The sequence below is a fragment of the Caretta caretta genome, chromosome 2, assembly GCF_965140235.1.
Source record: "Caretta caretta isolate rCarCar2 chromosome 2, rCarCar1.hap1, whole genome shotgun sequence".
Taxonomy (NCBI): Eukaryota; Metazoa; Chordata; order Testudines; family Cheloniidae; genus Caretta; species Caretta caretta.
In genome coordinates, this window is record NC_134207.1 from 135,433,008 (window position 1) to 135,449,722 (window position 16,715).

At 44.1% G+C, this 16,715-nt stretch overlaps 2 protein-coding genes across 2 annotated transcripts in view; one reads left to right on the forward strand and one right to left on the reverse strand.

The window, feature by feature from the left end:
- Nucleotides 1-16,715, forward strand: part of MYO10 (myosin X) — a 295,459-nt gene that overhangs the window by 134,342 nt on the left and 144,402 nt on the right. Inside the window, exon 3 of the mRNA XM_075125436.1 lies at nucleotides 8,748-8,906. Within this exon, the coding sequence (XP_074981537.1) occupies nucleotides 8,748-8,906 (159 nt within the window). The remainder of the gene's footprint in view (nucleotides 1-8,747; nucleotides 8,907-16,715) is intronic.
- LOC142071251 (uncharacterized) lies at nucleotides 3,689-5,556 on the reverse strand. Its single transcript, XM_075126150.1, has 2 exons — nucleotides 4,619-5,556; nucleotides 3,689-4,230 (listed from the first exon to the last, which is right to left on the reverse strand). Exons 1-2 carry the CDS (start codon nucleotides 5,196-5,198, stop codon nucleotides 3,689-3,691), a joined length of 1,122 nt encoding a protein of 373 aa, XP_074982251.1. The 5' UTR covers nucleotides 5,199-5,556.

Here is a 16,715-nt window from a genome sequence, read left to right on the forward strand (position 1 = left end):
TTTAAACCATGTATAGTATTTTAAAAGGTACACTCACCAGAGGTCCCTTCTCCGCCTGGCGGGTCCGGGAGGCAGTCTTGGGTGGGTTCGGGGGGTACTGGCTCCAGGTCCAGGGTGAGAAACAGTTTCTGGCTGTTGGGAAAACCGGTTTCTCCACTTGCTTGCTGGGAGCTATCTACAGCTTCATAATCATCATCATCTTCCTCGTCCCCAAAACCTGCTTCCATGTTGCCTCCATCTCCATTGAAGGAGTCAAATATCACGGCTGGGGTAGTGGTGGCTGAACCCCCTAAAATGGCATGCAGCTCATCATAGAAGCGGCATGTTTGGGGCTCTGACCCGGAGCGGCCGTTCGCCTCTCTGGTTTTCTGGTAGACTTGCTTCAGCTCCTTAAGTTTCACGTGGCACTGCTTCGGGTCCCTGTTATGGCCTCTGTCCTTCATGCCCTGGGAGATTTTGACAAATGTTTTGGCATTTCGAAACCTGGAACATTGTTCTGATAGCACAGATTCCTCTCCCCATACAGCAATCAGATCCCGTACCTCCCATTCGTCCATGCTGGAGCTCTTTTGCAATTCTGAAACTCCATCATGGTCACCTCAGTTGATGAGCTCTGCATGGTCATCTGCAGCTTGCCACGCTGGCCAAACAGGAAATTGAAATTCAAAAGTTCGCTGGCCTTTTCCTGTCTACCTGGTCAGTGCATCTGAGTTGAGAGTGCTGTCCAGAGTGGTTACAATGGAGCACTCTGGGATAGCTCCCGGAGGCCAATACCGTCTAATTGTGTCCACGGTACCCCAAATTTGACCCAACAAGGCCAATTTCAGCGCTAATCCCCTTGTCGGGGGGAGTAAGGGTATGTCTACACTACGGAATAAGGTCGAATTTATAGAAGTCGGTTTTTTAGAAATCGGTTTTATAAATTCGAGTGTGTGTGTCCCCACAGAAAATGCTCTAAGTGCATTAAGTGCATTAACTCGGCGGAGCGCTTCCACAGTACCGAGGCAAGCGTCGACTTCCGGAGCGTTGCACTGTGGGTAGCTATCCCACAGTTCCCGCAGTCTCCGCTGCCCATTGGAATTCTGGGTTGAGATCCCAATGCCTGATGGGGCTAAAACATTGTCGCGGGTGGTTCTGGGTACATATCGTCAGCCTCCCGTTCCCTCCCTCCCCCCGTGAAAGCAAGGGCAGACAATCATTTCGCGCCTTTTTTCCTGAGTTACCTGTGCAGACGCCATACCACAGCAAGCATGGAGCCCGCTCAGGTAACCGTCACCCTATGTCTCCTGGGTGCTGGCAGACGCGGTACGGCTTTGCTGCACAGTAGCAGTAACCCCTTGCCTTCTGGCAGCAGACGGTGCAATACGACTGGTAGTCGTCCTCATCGTGTCCGAGGTGCTCCTGGCCGCGTCGGCTGGGAGCGCCTGGGCAGACATGGGCGCAGGGACTACATTTGGAGTGACTTGACCAGGTCATTCTCTTTAGTCCTGCAGTCAGTCCTATTGAACCGTCTTATGGTGAGCAGGCAGGCGATACGGACTGCTAGCAGTCGTACTGTACCATCTTCTGCCAGGCAGGCAAGAGATGAGGATTGCTAGCAGTCGTATTGCACCATCTTCTGCCAGGCAGGCAAGAGATGGGGATGGCTAGCAGGCGTACTGTACCATCTTCTGCCGAGCAGCCATGAGATGTGGATGGCATGCAGTCCTTCTGCACCGTCTGCTGCCAGCCAAAGATGTAAAAGATAGATGGAGTGGGTCAAAACAAGAAATAGACCAGATTTGTTTTGTACTCATTTGCCTCCTCCCCTGTCTAGGGGACTCATTCCTCTAGGTCACACTGCAGTCACTCACAGAGAAGGTGCAGCGAGGTAAATCTAGCCATGTATCAATCAGAGGCCAGGCTAACCTCCTTGTTCCAATAACAACGATAACTTAGGTGCACCATTTCTTATTGGAACCCTCCGTGCAGTCCTGCCTGAAATACTCCTTGATGTACAGGCACCCCCTTTGTTGATTTTAGCTCCCTGAAGCCAACCCTGTAAGCCGTGTCGTCAGTCGCCCCTCCCTCCGTCAGAGCAACGGCAGACAATCGTTCCGCGCCTTTTTTCTGTGCGGACGCCATACCACGGCAAGCATGGAGCCCGCTCAGCTCACTTTGGCAATTAGGAGCACATTAACCACCACACGCATTATTCAGCAGTATATGCAGCACCAGAACATGGCAACGCGATACCGGGCGAGGAGGCGACGTCAGCGCGGTCCCGTGAGTGATCAGGACATGGACACAGATTTCTCTGAAAGCATGGGCCCTGACAATGCATGCATCATGGTGCTAATGGGGCAGGTTCATGCTGTGGAACGCCGATTCTGGGCTCGGGAAACAAGCACAGACTGGTGGGACCGCATAGTGTTGCAGGTCTGGGACGATTCCCAGTGGCTACGAAACTTTCGCATGCGTAAGGGCACTTTCATGGAACTTTGTGACTTGCTTTCCCCTGTCCTGAAGCGCATGAATACCAAGATGAGAGCAGCCCTCACAGTTGAGAAGCGAGTGGCGATAGCCCTGTGGAAGCTTGCAACGCCAGACAGCTACCGGTCAGTTGGGAATCAATTTGGAGTGGGCAAATCTACTGTGGGGGCTGCTGTGATGCAAGTAGCCCACGCAATCAAAGATCTGCTGATATCAAGGGTAGTGACCCTGGGAAATGTGCAGGTCATAGTGGATGGCTTTGCTGCAATGGGATTCCCTAACTGTGGTGGGGCTATAGATGGAACCCATATCCCTATCTTGGCACCGGAGCACCAAGCCGCCGAGTACATAAACCGCAAGGGGTACTTTTCAATAGTGCTGCAAGCTCTGGTGGATCACAAGGGACGTTTCACCAACATCAACGTGGGATGGCCGGGAAAGGTGCATGATGCTCGCATCTTCAGGAACTCTGGTCTGTTTCAAAAGCTGCAGGAAGGGACTTTATTCCCAGACCAGAAAATAACTGTTGGGGATGTTGAAATGCCTATATGTATCCTTGGGGACCCAGCCTACCCCTTAATGCCATGGCTCATGAAGCCGTACACAGGCAGCCTGGACAGTGGTCAGGAGCTGTTCAACTACAGGCTGAGCAAGTGCAGAATGGTGGTAGAATGTGCATTTGGACGTTTAAAGGCGCGCTGGCGCAGTTTATTGACTCGCTTAGACCTCAGCGAAACCAATATTCCCACTGTTATTACTGCTTGCTGTGTGCTCCACAATATCTGTGAGAGTAAGGGGGAGACGTTTATGGCGGGGTGGGAGGTTGAGGCAAATCGCCTGGCTGCTGGTTACGCGCAGCCAGACACCAGGGCGGTTAGAAGAGCACAGGAGGGCGCGGTACGCATCAGAGAAGCTTTGAAAAACAGTTTCATGACTGGCCAGGCTACAGTGTGAAAGTTCTGTTTGTTTCTCCTTGATGAACCCCCCCGCCCCTTGGTTCACTCTACTTCCCTGTAAGCTAACCACCCTCCCCTCCTCCCTTTAATCATTGCTTGCAGAGCCAATAAAGTCATTGCTGCTTCACAGTCATGCATTCGTTATTCATTCATCACACAAATAGGGGGATGACTACCAAGGTATCCCAGGAGGGGTGGTGGAGGAGGGAAGGAAAATGCCACACAGCACTTTAAGCACAGCACTTTAAAAGTTTACAACTTTAAAATTTATTGAATGACAGCCTTCTTTTTTTTGGGCAATCCTCTGTGGGGGAATGGCTGGTTGGCCGGAGGCCTCCCCACCGTGTTCTTGGGCGTCTGGGTGTGGAGGCTATGGAACTTGGGGAGGAGGGCGGTTGGTTACAGAGGGGCTGCAGTGGCAGTCTGTGCTCCAGCTGCCTTTGCTGCAGCTCAACCATACACTGGAGCATACTGGTTTGGTCCTGCAGCAGCCTCAGCATTGAATCCTGCCTCCTCTCATCACGCTGCCGCCACATTTGAGCTTCAGCCCTGTCTTCAGCCCGCCACTTACTCTCTTCAGCCCGCCACTTACTCTCTTCAGCCCTCCACCTCTCCTCCCGGTCATTTTGTGCTTTCCTGCACTCTGACATTATTTGCCTCCACGCATTCGTCTGTGCTCTGTCAGTGTGGGAGGACAGCATGAGCTCGGAGAACATTTCATCGCGAGTGCGTTTTTTTTTCTTTCTAAGCTTCACTAGCCTCTGGGAAGGAGAAGATCCTGTGATCATTGAAACACATGCAGCTGGTGGAGAAAAAAAAAGGGACAGCGGTATTTAAAAAGACACATTTTATAAAACAGTGGCTACACTCTTTCAGGGTAAACCTTGAAAGTTAACATTACATACATAGCACATGTGCTTTCGTTACAAGGTCGCATTTTGCCTCCTCCCACCGCGTGAACGGATTTTGGTTGAATGCCAGCAAACATACACTGCAATGCTTTGTTCTACAGTGATTCCCCAGTACGTGTTGCTGGCCTGGAGTGGTAAAGTGTCCTACCATGAAGGACGAAATAAGGCTGCCCTCCCCAGAAACCTTTTGCAAAGGCAGAACCGCAAATGCCAGGGCAAAGTAATCCTTTCACATGCTTGCTTTTAAACCATGTATAGCATTTTAAAAGGTACACTCACCAGAGGTCCCTTCTCCGCCTGCTGAGTCCAGGAGGCAGCCTTGGGTGGGTTCGGGGGGTACTGGCTCCAGGTCTAGGGTGAGAAACAGTTCCTGGCTGTCGGGAAAACCGGTTTCTCCGCTTGCTTGCTGTGAGCTATCTACAACCTCCTCATCATCATCTTCTTCGTCCCCAAAACCTACTTCTGTATTGCCTCCATCTCCATTGAAGGAGTCAAACAACACGGCTGGGGTAGTGGTGGCTGAACCCCCTAAAATGGCATGCAGCTCATCATAGAAGCGGCATGTTTGGGGCTCTGACCCAGAGCGGCCGTTCGCCTCTCTGGTTTTCTGGTAGGCTTGCCTCAGCTCCTTCAGTTTCACGCGGCACTGCTTCGGGTCCCTGTTATGGCCTCTGTCCTTCATGCCCTGGGAGATTTTCAGAAAGGTTTTGGCATTTCGAAAACTGGAACGGAGTTCTGATAGCACGGATTCCTCTCCCCAAACAGCGATCAGATCCCGTACCTCCCGTTCAGTCCATGCTGGAGCTCTTTTGCGATTCTGGGACTCCATCATGGTCACCTCTGCTGATGAGCTCTGCATGGTCACCTGCAGCTTGCCACGCTGGCCAAACAGGAAATGAGATTCAAAAGTTCGCGGTTCTTTTCCTGTCTACCTGGCCAGTGCATCTGAGTTGAGAGCGCTGTCCAGAGCGGTCAGAATGGAGCACTCTGGGATAGCTCCCGGAGGCCAATACCATCGAATTGTGTCCACAGTACCCCAAATTCGAGCCGGCAACGTCGATTTAAGCGCTAATCCACTTGTCAGGGGTGGAGTAAGGAAATCGATTTTAAGAGCCCTTTAAGTCGAAATAAAGGGCTTCATTGTGTGGACGGGTGCAGGTTTAAATCGATTTAACGCTGCTAAATTCGATCTAAAGTCCTAGTGTAGACCAGGGCTAAGGAAATCGATTTTAAGAGCCCTTTAAGTTGAAAAAAAGGGCTTCATCATGTGGACAGGTGCAGGGTTAAATCGATTTAACACTGCTAAATTCGACCTCAACTCCTAGTGTAGACCAGTGCTTGGTCTCCTTCCTCCCTCTTTCTGTTGCAACGATGACATGGTTTTCACTGTTTTGCTATGGTTAGTAGTGGCAGGCCTCTATTTTTACAGAGTGGCTTCCTATAATTCTGACCATTACTGCACCTGTTCAGCTCCTCATTAGAAGAATTATGTTCAGTGTTTTGCTCTGAAAATATTTGGGTTTTAGAAGCTTTTCTTTTCCTGAGAAGACCTGGCATCTTGCACCGTATTGTTCCAATCTCCAGTAACATGCAATTTGTAGTCCACATAGGCAACTCTGAAATGTTCACAACTAGTTAGACTGCCAGTTGTCACAATTCTTAAGTCAGAAGAAAGCTTTATAAATATTATTTCAGAAGGCTTTGGAAGATTTTTTTCATGTAACACATTATTAAAATTTCTGCATTACCCCAGTGTTTGGATTTCTCAGTTTTTAAGGGTGATTACGTTACCGGTGAATAAGATTGCCAAGTAGAGTTGGCTATATAAATAAAAAAGCAACTCCTACAGAAATTATTTTTATGATATATTCAGTGCCTATAGAAGTTAGGTGCCAGGAATGTGAATTTAAAAAGAAACAGGAAACTGAATTCCAAAGATATTTGATATCCTTGGTAATGATCAGGGCCATCCTTAGGCATACACAACATACGCAGCTGCGGAGGGCACCTGAAAATTTGGGGCACCACTGGGCCTAAGGGCACGGCTACACTTGCAGATGTAGAGCGCTTTGAGTTAAACCAGCCTTTGTAGAGCGCAGCAGGGAAAGCGCTGCAGTCTGTCCACACTGACAGCTTCAAGCGCACTGGTGTGGCCACATTTGCGGCACTTGCAGCGGCATTGGGCGCAGGCGTGGTGCATTATGGGAAGCTATCCCAGAATGCAAGTGACTGCAACGTGCTTTTCAAATGGGGTGGGGTGGGGTGGAGTGTGACAGGGAGTGTGTTGTGTGTATGTGGGGAGAGAGAGAGTGGGTTTTTGGGGGGCTGAGAGCATATCAGCATGCTGTCTTGTAAGTTCAGACAGCAGCAGACCCCCCTTCCCCCGCCTCTCTCTCTCGCTCACACACAGCATTCCACACTAATGGTTGCTTTGTCTCCAAGCAGATAAGCATCTGGCTGTCAGAAACGGAGGTTTCAAAGGGCATATCCGCATTCCTACAGTGATTCCAAAACAATGACAAGAGTGGCCACTTGACTTAAGGGGATTATGAGACGTTTCGGTAGGCTGATCAGAGCGCAGTAATGCAACACCTCGTCCACACTGGTGCCGCGGCGCTCCAGCGGGGGCGCAGCAAACACTATTCCACTCGCTGAGGTGGAGTACCAGCAGCGCTGTAGCCACGGAGTCAGAGGGCTCTACGTGCCTTGCCAGCGTGGACGGGGAGTGAGCTAGTGCGCCCAGGGCTCCTTTATTGTGCTGTAACTCGCAAGTGTAGCCAAGCCCTTGGTGTCCACCCTCCCGGCTTTCCTATCCCTGTTCTGACCCTTCCTGCAGGCTCTCACATCTCGCTGCTGCAGCCTGTTGACTCTTCTTCAGGAGGGGATCTAGTAGTTAAAAGTGAAAAAGTGTTCCAGCCTGCCAGACCTATTAGCACAACATTGAAACTGTTGAAGAGCCTAACCAATTTATTTGAGCATAAGCTTTCGTGAGGTACAGCTCACTTCATCAGATGCATTCAGTGGAAAATACAGTGAGGAGATTTATACACACACAGAACATGAAAAAATGGGTGTTATCATACACATTGTAAGGAGAGTGATCACTTAAGATGAGCTATTACCAGCAGGAGAGCTTGGGGGGGAAGACAAAACGTTTTGTAGTGATAATCAAGGTGGGCCTTTTCCAGCAGTTAACAAGAACGTCTGAGGAACAGTAGGGGGGTGGGGGGAAATAAACATGGGGAAATATTTCATCGCTGTATTTTCCACTGAATGCATCCGATGAAGTGAGCTGTAGCTCACGAAAGCTTATGCTCAAATAAATTGGTTAGTCTCTAAGGTGCCACAAGTACTCCTTTTTGGTAATACAGACTAACAGGGCTGCTACTCTGAAACCTGTTTAAGAGCCATTCAAGGGGTAATGAAGCCATTTTACAGGCATTTGCCAAACCCCAGGTATATACTGTCAGTTTCTGAATTTACTGACAAAAACAGTTGTGCATTACTGTAATATTTACTCAGAACATGTGTCTACAGGACCTTCGTTTAATATTTGCTTTAAAAATATTTCATTAGTGAGTTGGTGAAGATTATAAAATCACATCTCTAAATAGTCCTTGCATAGATTTTTAGATGCACAATCATCTTTAGCCTTAAATGCTTAGATCTTCAGACATATAGTTTTTTAAATAAATCCATACAAGGTAATTTACTTGGATCCTGTATGTAAATATCTTCCAAGCAGATCTTTAGAACAGCTATATGGAAAATGCATGAACTTCATTTAATGAGTAAATACTCTACTTGTGTTCCGTCCAATGCATTTTGATCACAGTCTGACACCTGCTCTTGAAAGGCTGTTCCACATAGTACTTAACCTGCACATTAATGTTGGATTAATGACCTAAGATGTCATTGATCCTGATTGTAGAGTACAATGGAAAGATTTAAATGAGCGTTGGACCAAGCCCATAAATGTTTACTTTGCTCGCCATGATTGAATCAATCATTTTTTATTTCTGACACTTGTTACTGCAGAACATGTTTCTTTCCCAGTGTAATTTCACTGAAATCAGCGAATTACTTAAGGGAGAAATTTGTCCTGGTAAATGAAGTCCTAAATAGTGCAGTGTGCAGTAATGGGACTCTATTCACCCCAAACTTAACTACAGTCCTCTGATTACTCATTATGTAGTTATTAGTAACCAGAGGAGTAGTCTTTTCCTGTGTAGGTCTACAAGGCTTATGTCTCCCATAAGTCCTCAAAATAGGTATAAATGGGACTGATGTGGTGCAGATGCTTTGTTCTGACCCTCTGAATTTCACCTCTGTCCAGTTTATCAGCTTGAACAATATTTTCTTGTATAGGCATGAGACTTTAATGCACCGTCTGTTTTTCCTCCTTCAGGTATTCACTTACAAACAGAGTACAATCACGCACCAAAAAGTAACCGCTATGCATCAAACGAGTGTGGAGAGTGTGGAAGACATGGCAGCACTTGTAGACCTCCATGAGGGCTCCATCATGCACAACTTATTCCAGCGATATCAACAAAATAAAATCTATGTAAGTGTCTTCTGAAACAAAGACTATGAAGAATGTTTTCCTGCATGTAACGGCAATATTTTACAGTGATCTAGCACCTCCCATCCCCTAAGTTCTTCAAACTATATACATGTGAAGGAAATGAATCCATCTATGTGTTGCAGGCTGACTTTCCACCAGAAAAAATGGAGGGAAAGTTTGGTCAGGGGCTCCAGAGAAACCCCTGCTGATGAGAAAAGTGCAATGGAATCTTTGATGTCGATAAAAATCAGACATGCTATTGATTTTTAAGGTCTTGCTTTTTTTTAATTCATTAGAATTTCTTGGGACAGGACAGGAGAGCAAAGATGCTGGGGTTTTTTTTTTTGTTTGTTTTTAATATACTCCAACAGATGAAGTTGTGAGAAGGTTGTCTGAGAGGACACAATGGAACAGTGCTTCTCAACCTTTTCCATACTGAGTCCCCCTCGGGGATCCCATCTGGCCAGAATCTAGCTGAGACCCTTCTCCCATTCTTCAATGTAGGTAGGACAGGGTGGTTATCATGATCCCACAGGTGGAGAGCCCATGCCATAGAACTTGGGCAGGTTTAGGAGCTTACATCAGTGGAAGCAGCCGGGTGCTCCGGACCTGTGAAAATCAGGCCATTAGTATACGTGGAGTTTTATTTTTCTTGACTTTATATTGCCCACTTCTATGGCTAATAGAGTTTAAATTTTACTTTTTAGCACCAATGTTGATCCCAATCTAACATTATTGTGAGCAGCATACAGAGAACAACGGTGACTCCTGTTGGCTTTTTTTATACTTATTTTTCATTTTGTAATAAAGTGTAATAAAATAACTTGACATGCAGAAAAATGTAATTTAGCCTAAATTTTCTTTCCAACTTCTTGGAATAGCCAGCATAATGTTATTTTCTGCCAAAGTCCATCTCTTATAAACAAATAGGCTGAATTTAAGTAAACACATATTTAAAATCCAAGCAACCCTCATCACCTTTAGGAAATTTCATTATTCACCATAAAGAAACACAAAAGGGCACAAAGCTGCTTTTGTTCCTTTATATGTTGCTGCCAAAGGAAAAGTCAGTGCTGATAATCTTAAATTTGAGCTTGTCTTTTTTTAATATGTTTTATAAAGTCCTCATAATTTTTATTAGGGCTATCAAGCGATTAAAAAAATTAATTGTGATTAATTGCACTGTTAAACAATAATAGAACACCATTTATTTAAATATTTTTGGATATTTTCTACATTTTCAAATATATTGCTTTCAATTACAACACAGAATACAAAGTGTACAATGCTCACTTTTTATTTATTTTTGATTACAAGTATTTGCACTGTAAAAAACAAAAGAAATAGTATTTTTCATTCACTAATACAAGTACTGTCGTGCAATCTCTTTATCATGAAAGTTGAACTTAAAAATGTTGAATTATGTAAAAAAAAAAACGATTAAAAAATAAAACAATGTAAAATTTTAGAGCCTGCAAGTCCACTCAGTCCTACTTCTTGTTCAACCAATCGCTCATACAAACAAGTTTGGTTACAATTTGTAGGAGATAATACTGACTGCTTCTTATTCACAATGTCACCTGAAAGTAAGAACAGGCGTTCTGATGGCATTGTTGTCGCCGGCATTGCAAGATATTTACGTGCCAGATGTGCTAAAGATTCATGTGTCCCTTTATTCTTCAGTCACCATTCCAGGGGACACGCGTCCATGCTGATGACAGGTTCTGCTCAATAACAATGTAAAGCATTGGTGGTTCAGGTTCTGTAGTTTCCGCGTCAGAGTGTTGCTCTTTTAAGACTTCTGAAAGCATGCTCCACATCTCATCCCTCTCAGATTTTTGGAAGGCACTTCAGATTCTTAAACCTCGGGTCAAGTGCTGTAGATACCTTTAAAAATCTCACATTGATACCTTCTTTGTGTTTTGTGAAATCTGCAGTGAAAGTGTTCTTAAAATGAACAACATGTGCTGAGTCATCACCCGAGACTGATATAACATGAAATAGATGGCAGAATGTGGGTAAAAACAGAACGGGGACATACCATTCTCCCCCAGGTAGTTCAATGACAAATTTAATTAACACATTTTTTTGTAACGAGCGTCATCAGCATGGAAGCATGTCCTCTGGCATGGTGGCCAAAGCATGAAGGGGCATATGAATGTTTAGCATATCTGGCATGTAAATACCTTGCAATGCCTGCTCAAAAGTTCTCATTTTCTGGTGACACAGTAAATAAGAAGAGGGCAGCATTATCTCTTGTAAATGTAAACAAACTTGTTTGTCTTAGCGATTGGCTGAACAAGAAGTAGGACTGAGCAGACTTGTAGGCTCTGAAGTTTTACATTGTTTTGTTTTTGAGTGCAGTTATGTAACAAAAAAACTTCTATATTTGTAAGTTTCATTTTCATGACAAAGAGATTGCACTACAGTACTTGTATGAGGTGAATTGAAAAATTCTATTTTTTTGTTTATAATTTTACAGTGCAAATATTTAGAATAAAAATATTATAAACTTTGATTTCAGTTACAACACAGAATACAATATATATGAAAATGTAGAAAAACATCCAAAATATTTAATAAATTTCAATTGGTATTCTATTGTTTAACAGTGCAATTAAAACTGTGATTAATCACGATTACTTTTTAAAATCACGATTAATTTTTTTTGAGTTACTCGCGTGAGTGAACTGCGATTAATTGACAGCCCTAACTTTTACATATGTTTTTTCTCAAACAAATGAGCCATTTTGTCTAAAAATAAATAAATAAAAAATCAATTCTGATAGTTCAACATACATGAACAACTCTGTGCGTGCAAAGGAAGTAGAAGAAATTAAGGAAACACATTTCAGGCTCCCTTGGGATTTATTTATTTATTTTAAGAGTAAAAATAAATAACTACCTATAAATTTCCCAGTGAGTAGACAGGCTGACATTTAGAGGGGAAAAAAAGCTCTTGTGGAGAATCAAGAAATGGCTTTATTTACAGAGCTGTGTTCTAGTTTGTTCCCTGTCTTGTTGTGGCAACCCATGGATCTCTCTAATATTTTGGTGATGAGTGCAGTATAAATTCCTAGACAGACAGATTTGTGTTCTGTTGCTGGTGACATGGCACTGTCAGTTGCTGATGCTGATCATTGTCCCTGTGGTATTGTTGATTTTACTGTTTGGGTCCACTGTGTCATCACCTCACAAAACTCCGGCTCATTCAAATACAATGCAGTGAAATTTGTATTCAAGCAACCCACTTGGCCTACATGTGCGGCCAGGGTCTGATATAGGGAGCAGTGCTATTCCACCCCAGCCAGACCATTGCTGAGGGTGATGCCAGGAGTAGTGGCACTTCAGATAGCAAAAGATGCAGCCTGAAATTTTTTGTTGCCAGGAGTGGCCAATCATAAGATGGATACTGGATGCCCAAATCAGAGCTATTGAACCATGTAGGGACCTTGCAATGATATGTTACTGGGATAAAGCCAAAATTCGATAGAGGGGGAAAGGTTAGATTAGGTTTGCTTAACGTTTGCCAAATGTTTTCATACAGCTAAAGGGATAAACTTCATTGTCATTCTCACTTTGGACTGGATTGTTCCTTGCACAGAACACACAAGGAACCTTTCCCTTACAATTTAAGTTCTTTGTACAAGGGCCAGAGGCAACCATAGCCTCCCTCCATGTCCCTCTTCCCCACTGAGTCAGGAAGGGTATGGAGCCATTAACCTGACTCTCTGCCACTAGCCCACAGAGGTGGCTGGCCAACAGGAGTGTAATGCATTGCAGAGAAATCAGCAAGGAATTGTGCCTCTCTAAGCACTGTCCTCTTCGTGGGGTGAGCTGTCTCTGGACCACCCCCTATCATAGACCATTGTGCAAATGCTTGTAGATCTGTTGTGGTCTCTCTGCTAACTTTATTTTTCCTGTGGAAGAATGTGCCTTCTGTATATTCATACAGTCAAGATTAATGTATGTAACTTAAAAAAAGCAGCATACAAATTGTGTTTAAAGTAATATAGGCATTATGCTGTTTTTAAAAAACCTTCTGGCTCACATGGCAATGAGACTAGAAAGTTGCTTTGATACTCATAGTAGTGAGTACAGTGTAATGCTGTATATTTACTTGTTCGTTATAACATCCGTGTTTATACAGCAAAATGTCATCATCTGAAACGCAGTCCACTAATATCTAAATTGTATGTGGAAAGGCTTGTGAAGATTATCTGTGAAATTACAAAGAAGAATAAATAACTTTTCTCCACACAGTATTTATATTGAACATCGTTGCTTTCCAATGAAGACATTTTAAATGGAGCTCTTGTCCCTTGACAATCCATTTGTTCCAAACTGTTGTCTTTCTTTCCTGTATTAAAGCATTCATATTCCTGCAGAGAAGACATAGGTAAACATCTGAAGATTTATGTACAATTTCAATTTGCAATTCACTTCGGTTAATTACGCCTTTCATGCCTTTTTGTCTGGCATGATACCCTTATCCTTAAACCCTCCATTATTTCCTTATTATCATGAAGATATTTGCTATGGATGCCACAGCTTATCAGGCTCCTCATTGATTTCCTTAGCCTCAGCCAGCAACTCCAGCAGTGAAGACCAGTGTAAAGTATAAGCCTTACTATTTTTTCCCCTCTTCCATTCAGGGAATGCTGGGCTATAAGAAACTTCTGCACTATCAGAAACTCCTCTAACTTCGTAGTCAATATTCTGAAGCAGCTAGTGGTGTCCAGATTGAGGCTGGAAGAGATAATAAAATCCATTCTAATTTGAGTTCAACCATTTTGATGTCTCAAGTCAAAATTGAACATACCTAAATCTGTTTTGTATTTAATGTGTTTTCCTCATACACTGCTTCACTCTTTCCTTGTCTGAATTTCCACAAAGGAAAACAAACATGTGCTGTTCTTCTCTCCCTTGTTGTTTTGTTATAGAACCGTGGTAGGTACCTGTCCTTTTAAGTGACTGTGGAACAGGACGGTCACCTCAGTATCCAGGCCCCAAATACAATACTCAAAGAAGTAAAACTGTTACCTGAGGAAGGATGCTTTTCTCTGCGCCTCCTTCATTTAGGATGTATTTTGTTTTGGAGGAAGTTACCTAAGGGCAGGGACAATCTTCTGATCTCTTCTGTAGCCTTTCTTGTGGAAAATCTCTCCAAAGAGGTGTGCTGTTGGTTGTGCTCTAAAAGAGGAGACATGAGCGCCTCCGTACCTCTGGTGGTAGGGAGCCCCATAGTTCAGGACCCTCCATGCAATGCATTCTTCTTCTCACTGCTGAGAGTTGCACCTTGGGCTCTGTCTGCTGTAATGTCCCTGCTGATAGTAGTTTTCTTGGTGTAGACGTGAGGAAGAGGAGGATCCTGAGGTAGCCAAGTCCTAGTCCATTGATGGAACTGAAGATCAGGAATTGGCCCACGAGTGAGTCCAGAAATGCACAGGGAAAGAGTTGGAAACATGTGTCTCCTATCTTTCCTAGAAGGGAGGTGAGTTGTCTGGTGTTAGATGAGCTGAAACTTGAATGTGGCTTTCTCAGACAGACCCAAAGAGACCACGTAACAGTAGCCAGACCTGGAGGGGACGAAGGCACGAGTCACCATGACTAGGGCCAAGTCTGAGAGGAAGAGGTGCAGTCTCCTTGATAATTGAATATGCAAGGATATGCTTGTGGCTACTGATGCAGTTATACGGAGAGGAGTCTGGTAAGATTCATAGATATTAAGGTCAGAAGGGACCATTATGATCATCTAGTCTGACCTCCTGCACAATGCAGACCACCGAATCTCACCCACCCACTCCTGCAATAAACCTCTCACCTATGTCTGAGCTATTGAAGTCCTCAAATCGTGGTTTAAAGACTTCAAGGAGCAGAGAATCCTCCAGCAAGTGACCTGTGCCCCATGTTACAGAGGAAGGTGCAAACCCCCCAGGGCCTCTTCCAATCTGCCCTGGAGGAAAATTCCTTCCTGACCCCAAATATGGTGATCAGCTGAGGTTTACCAGCTAGATACCCAGGAAAGAATTCTCTGTAGTAACTCAGATCCCACCCCATCTAACATCCTATCACAGGCCATTGGGCCTATTTACCATGAATAGTTAAAGATCAATTAATTGCCAAAAATCATGTTATCCCATCATACCATCTCCTCCATAAACTTATCGAGTTTAATCTTGAAGCCAGATAGGTCTTTTGCCCCCACTGCTTCCCTTGGAAGGCTGTTCCAGAACTTCACTCCTCTGATGGATAGAAACCTTCGTCTAATTTCAAGTCTAAACTTCCCAATGGCCAGTTTATATCCGTTTGTTCTTGTGTCCACATTGGTACTGAGCTTAAATAATTCCTCTTCCTCCCTGGTATTTATCCCTCTGATATATTTATAGAGAGCAATCATATCTCCCCTCAGCCTTCTTTTGGTTAGGATAAACAAGCTAAGCTCTTTGAGTCTCCTTTAACAAGACAGGTTTTCCATTCCTCGGATCATGATAGTAGCCCTTCTCTGTACCTGTTCCAGTTTGAATTCATCCTTCTTAAACATGGGAGACCAGAACTGCACACAGTATTCCAGGTGAGGTCTCACCAGTGCCTTGTATAATGGTACTAACACCTCCTTATCTCTACTGGAAATACCTTGCCGGTGCATCCCAAGACCGCATTAGCTTTTTTTACTGACATATCACATGGGTTGCTCATAGTCATCCTGTGGTCAACCAATACTCCAAGGTCCTTCACCTCCTCCATTACTTCTAATTGATGCATCCCAAGCTTATAACTAAAATTCTTCTTATTAATCCCTAAATGCATGACCTTATACTTCTCACTATTAAATTTCATCCTATTACTATTACTCCAGTTTACAAGGTCATCCAGATCCTCCTGTATGATATCCCGGTCCTTCTCTAAATTGGCAATGCCTCCCAGCTTTGTATTATCTGCAAACTTGATTAGCACACTCCCACTTTTTGTGCCGAGGTCAGTAATAAAAAGATTAAATAAGTTTGGTCCCCAAACCGATCCCTGAGGAACTCCCCTGGTAACCTCCCTCCAGCCTACTGTTCACCTTTCACTATGATTCACTGTAGTCTCCCCTTTAACCGATTCCTTATCCACCTTTCAATTTTCATATTGATCCCCATCTTTTCCAATTTAACTAATAATTCCCCATGTGGCACCATATCAAACGCCTTACTGAAATCTAGGTAAATTAGATCCACTGCATTTCCTCTGTCTAAAAAATCTGTTACTTTCTCAAAGAAGGAGATCAGGTTGGTTTGGCACGATCTACCTTTTGTAAAACCATGTTGCGTTTTGTCCCATTTACCATTGACTTCAATGTCCTCAACTACTTTCTCCTTCAAAATTTTTTCCAAGACCTTGCATACTACAGATGTTAAACTAACAGGTCTGGAGTTACCCGGCTCACTTTTTTTCCCTTTCTTAAAAATAGGAACTATGTTAGCAATTCTCCAATCATATGGTACAACTCCTGAGTTTATAGATTCATTAAAAATTCTTGGTAATGGGCTGAAATTTCATTTGCCAATTCCTTTAATATTTTTGGATGAAGATTATCTGGGCCCCCCGATTTAGTCGCATTAAGCTATTCGAGTTTCGCTTCTATCTCAGATATGGTAATGTCTACCTGCATATAATCATTGCCATTTGTCATGCTACCATTATCCCTAAGATCGTCATTAGCCTCATTAAAGACTGAGGCAAAGTATTTGTTTAGCTATTGGGCCATGCCTAGATTATCCTTAACCTGCACTCCATCCTCAGTGTTTAGCGGTCCCACTTCTTCTT

What these genes read in the sequence shown, in the direction of transcription:
- LOC142071251 (XM_075126150.1), bottom strand. Translation starts at nt 5,198, where the DNA reads ATGCAGAGCTCATCAGCAGAGGTGACCATGATGGAGTCCCAGAATCGC. An exon ending in AGGCGGAGAAGGGACCTCTG is followed by an intron (nt 4,231 to 4,618) that starts GTGAGTGTACCT and finishes TTTCTCCACCAG; the next exon opens with CTGCATGTGTTTCAATGATC.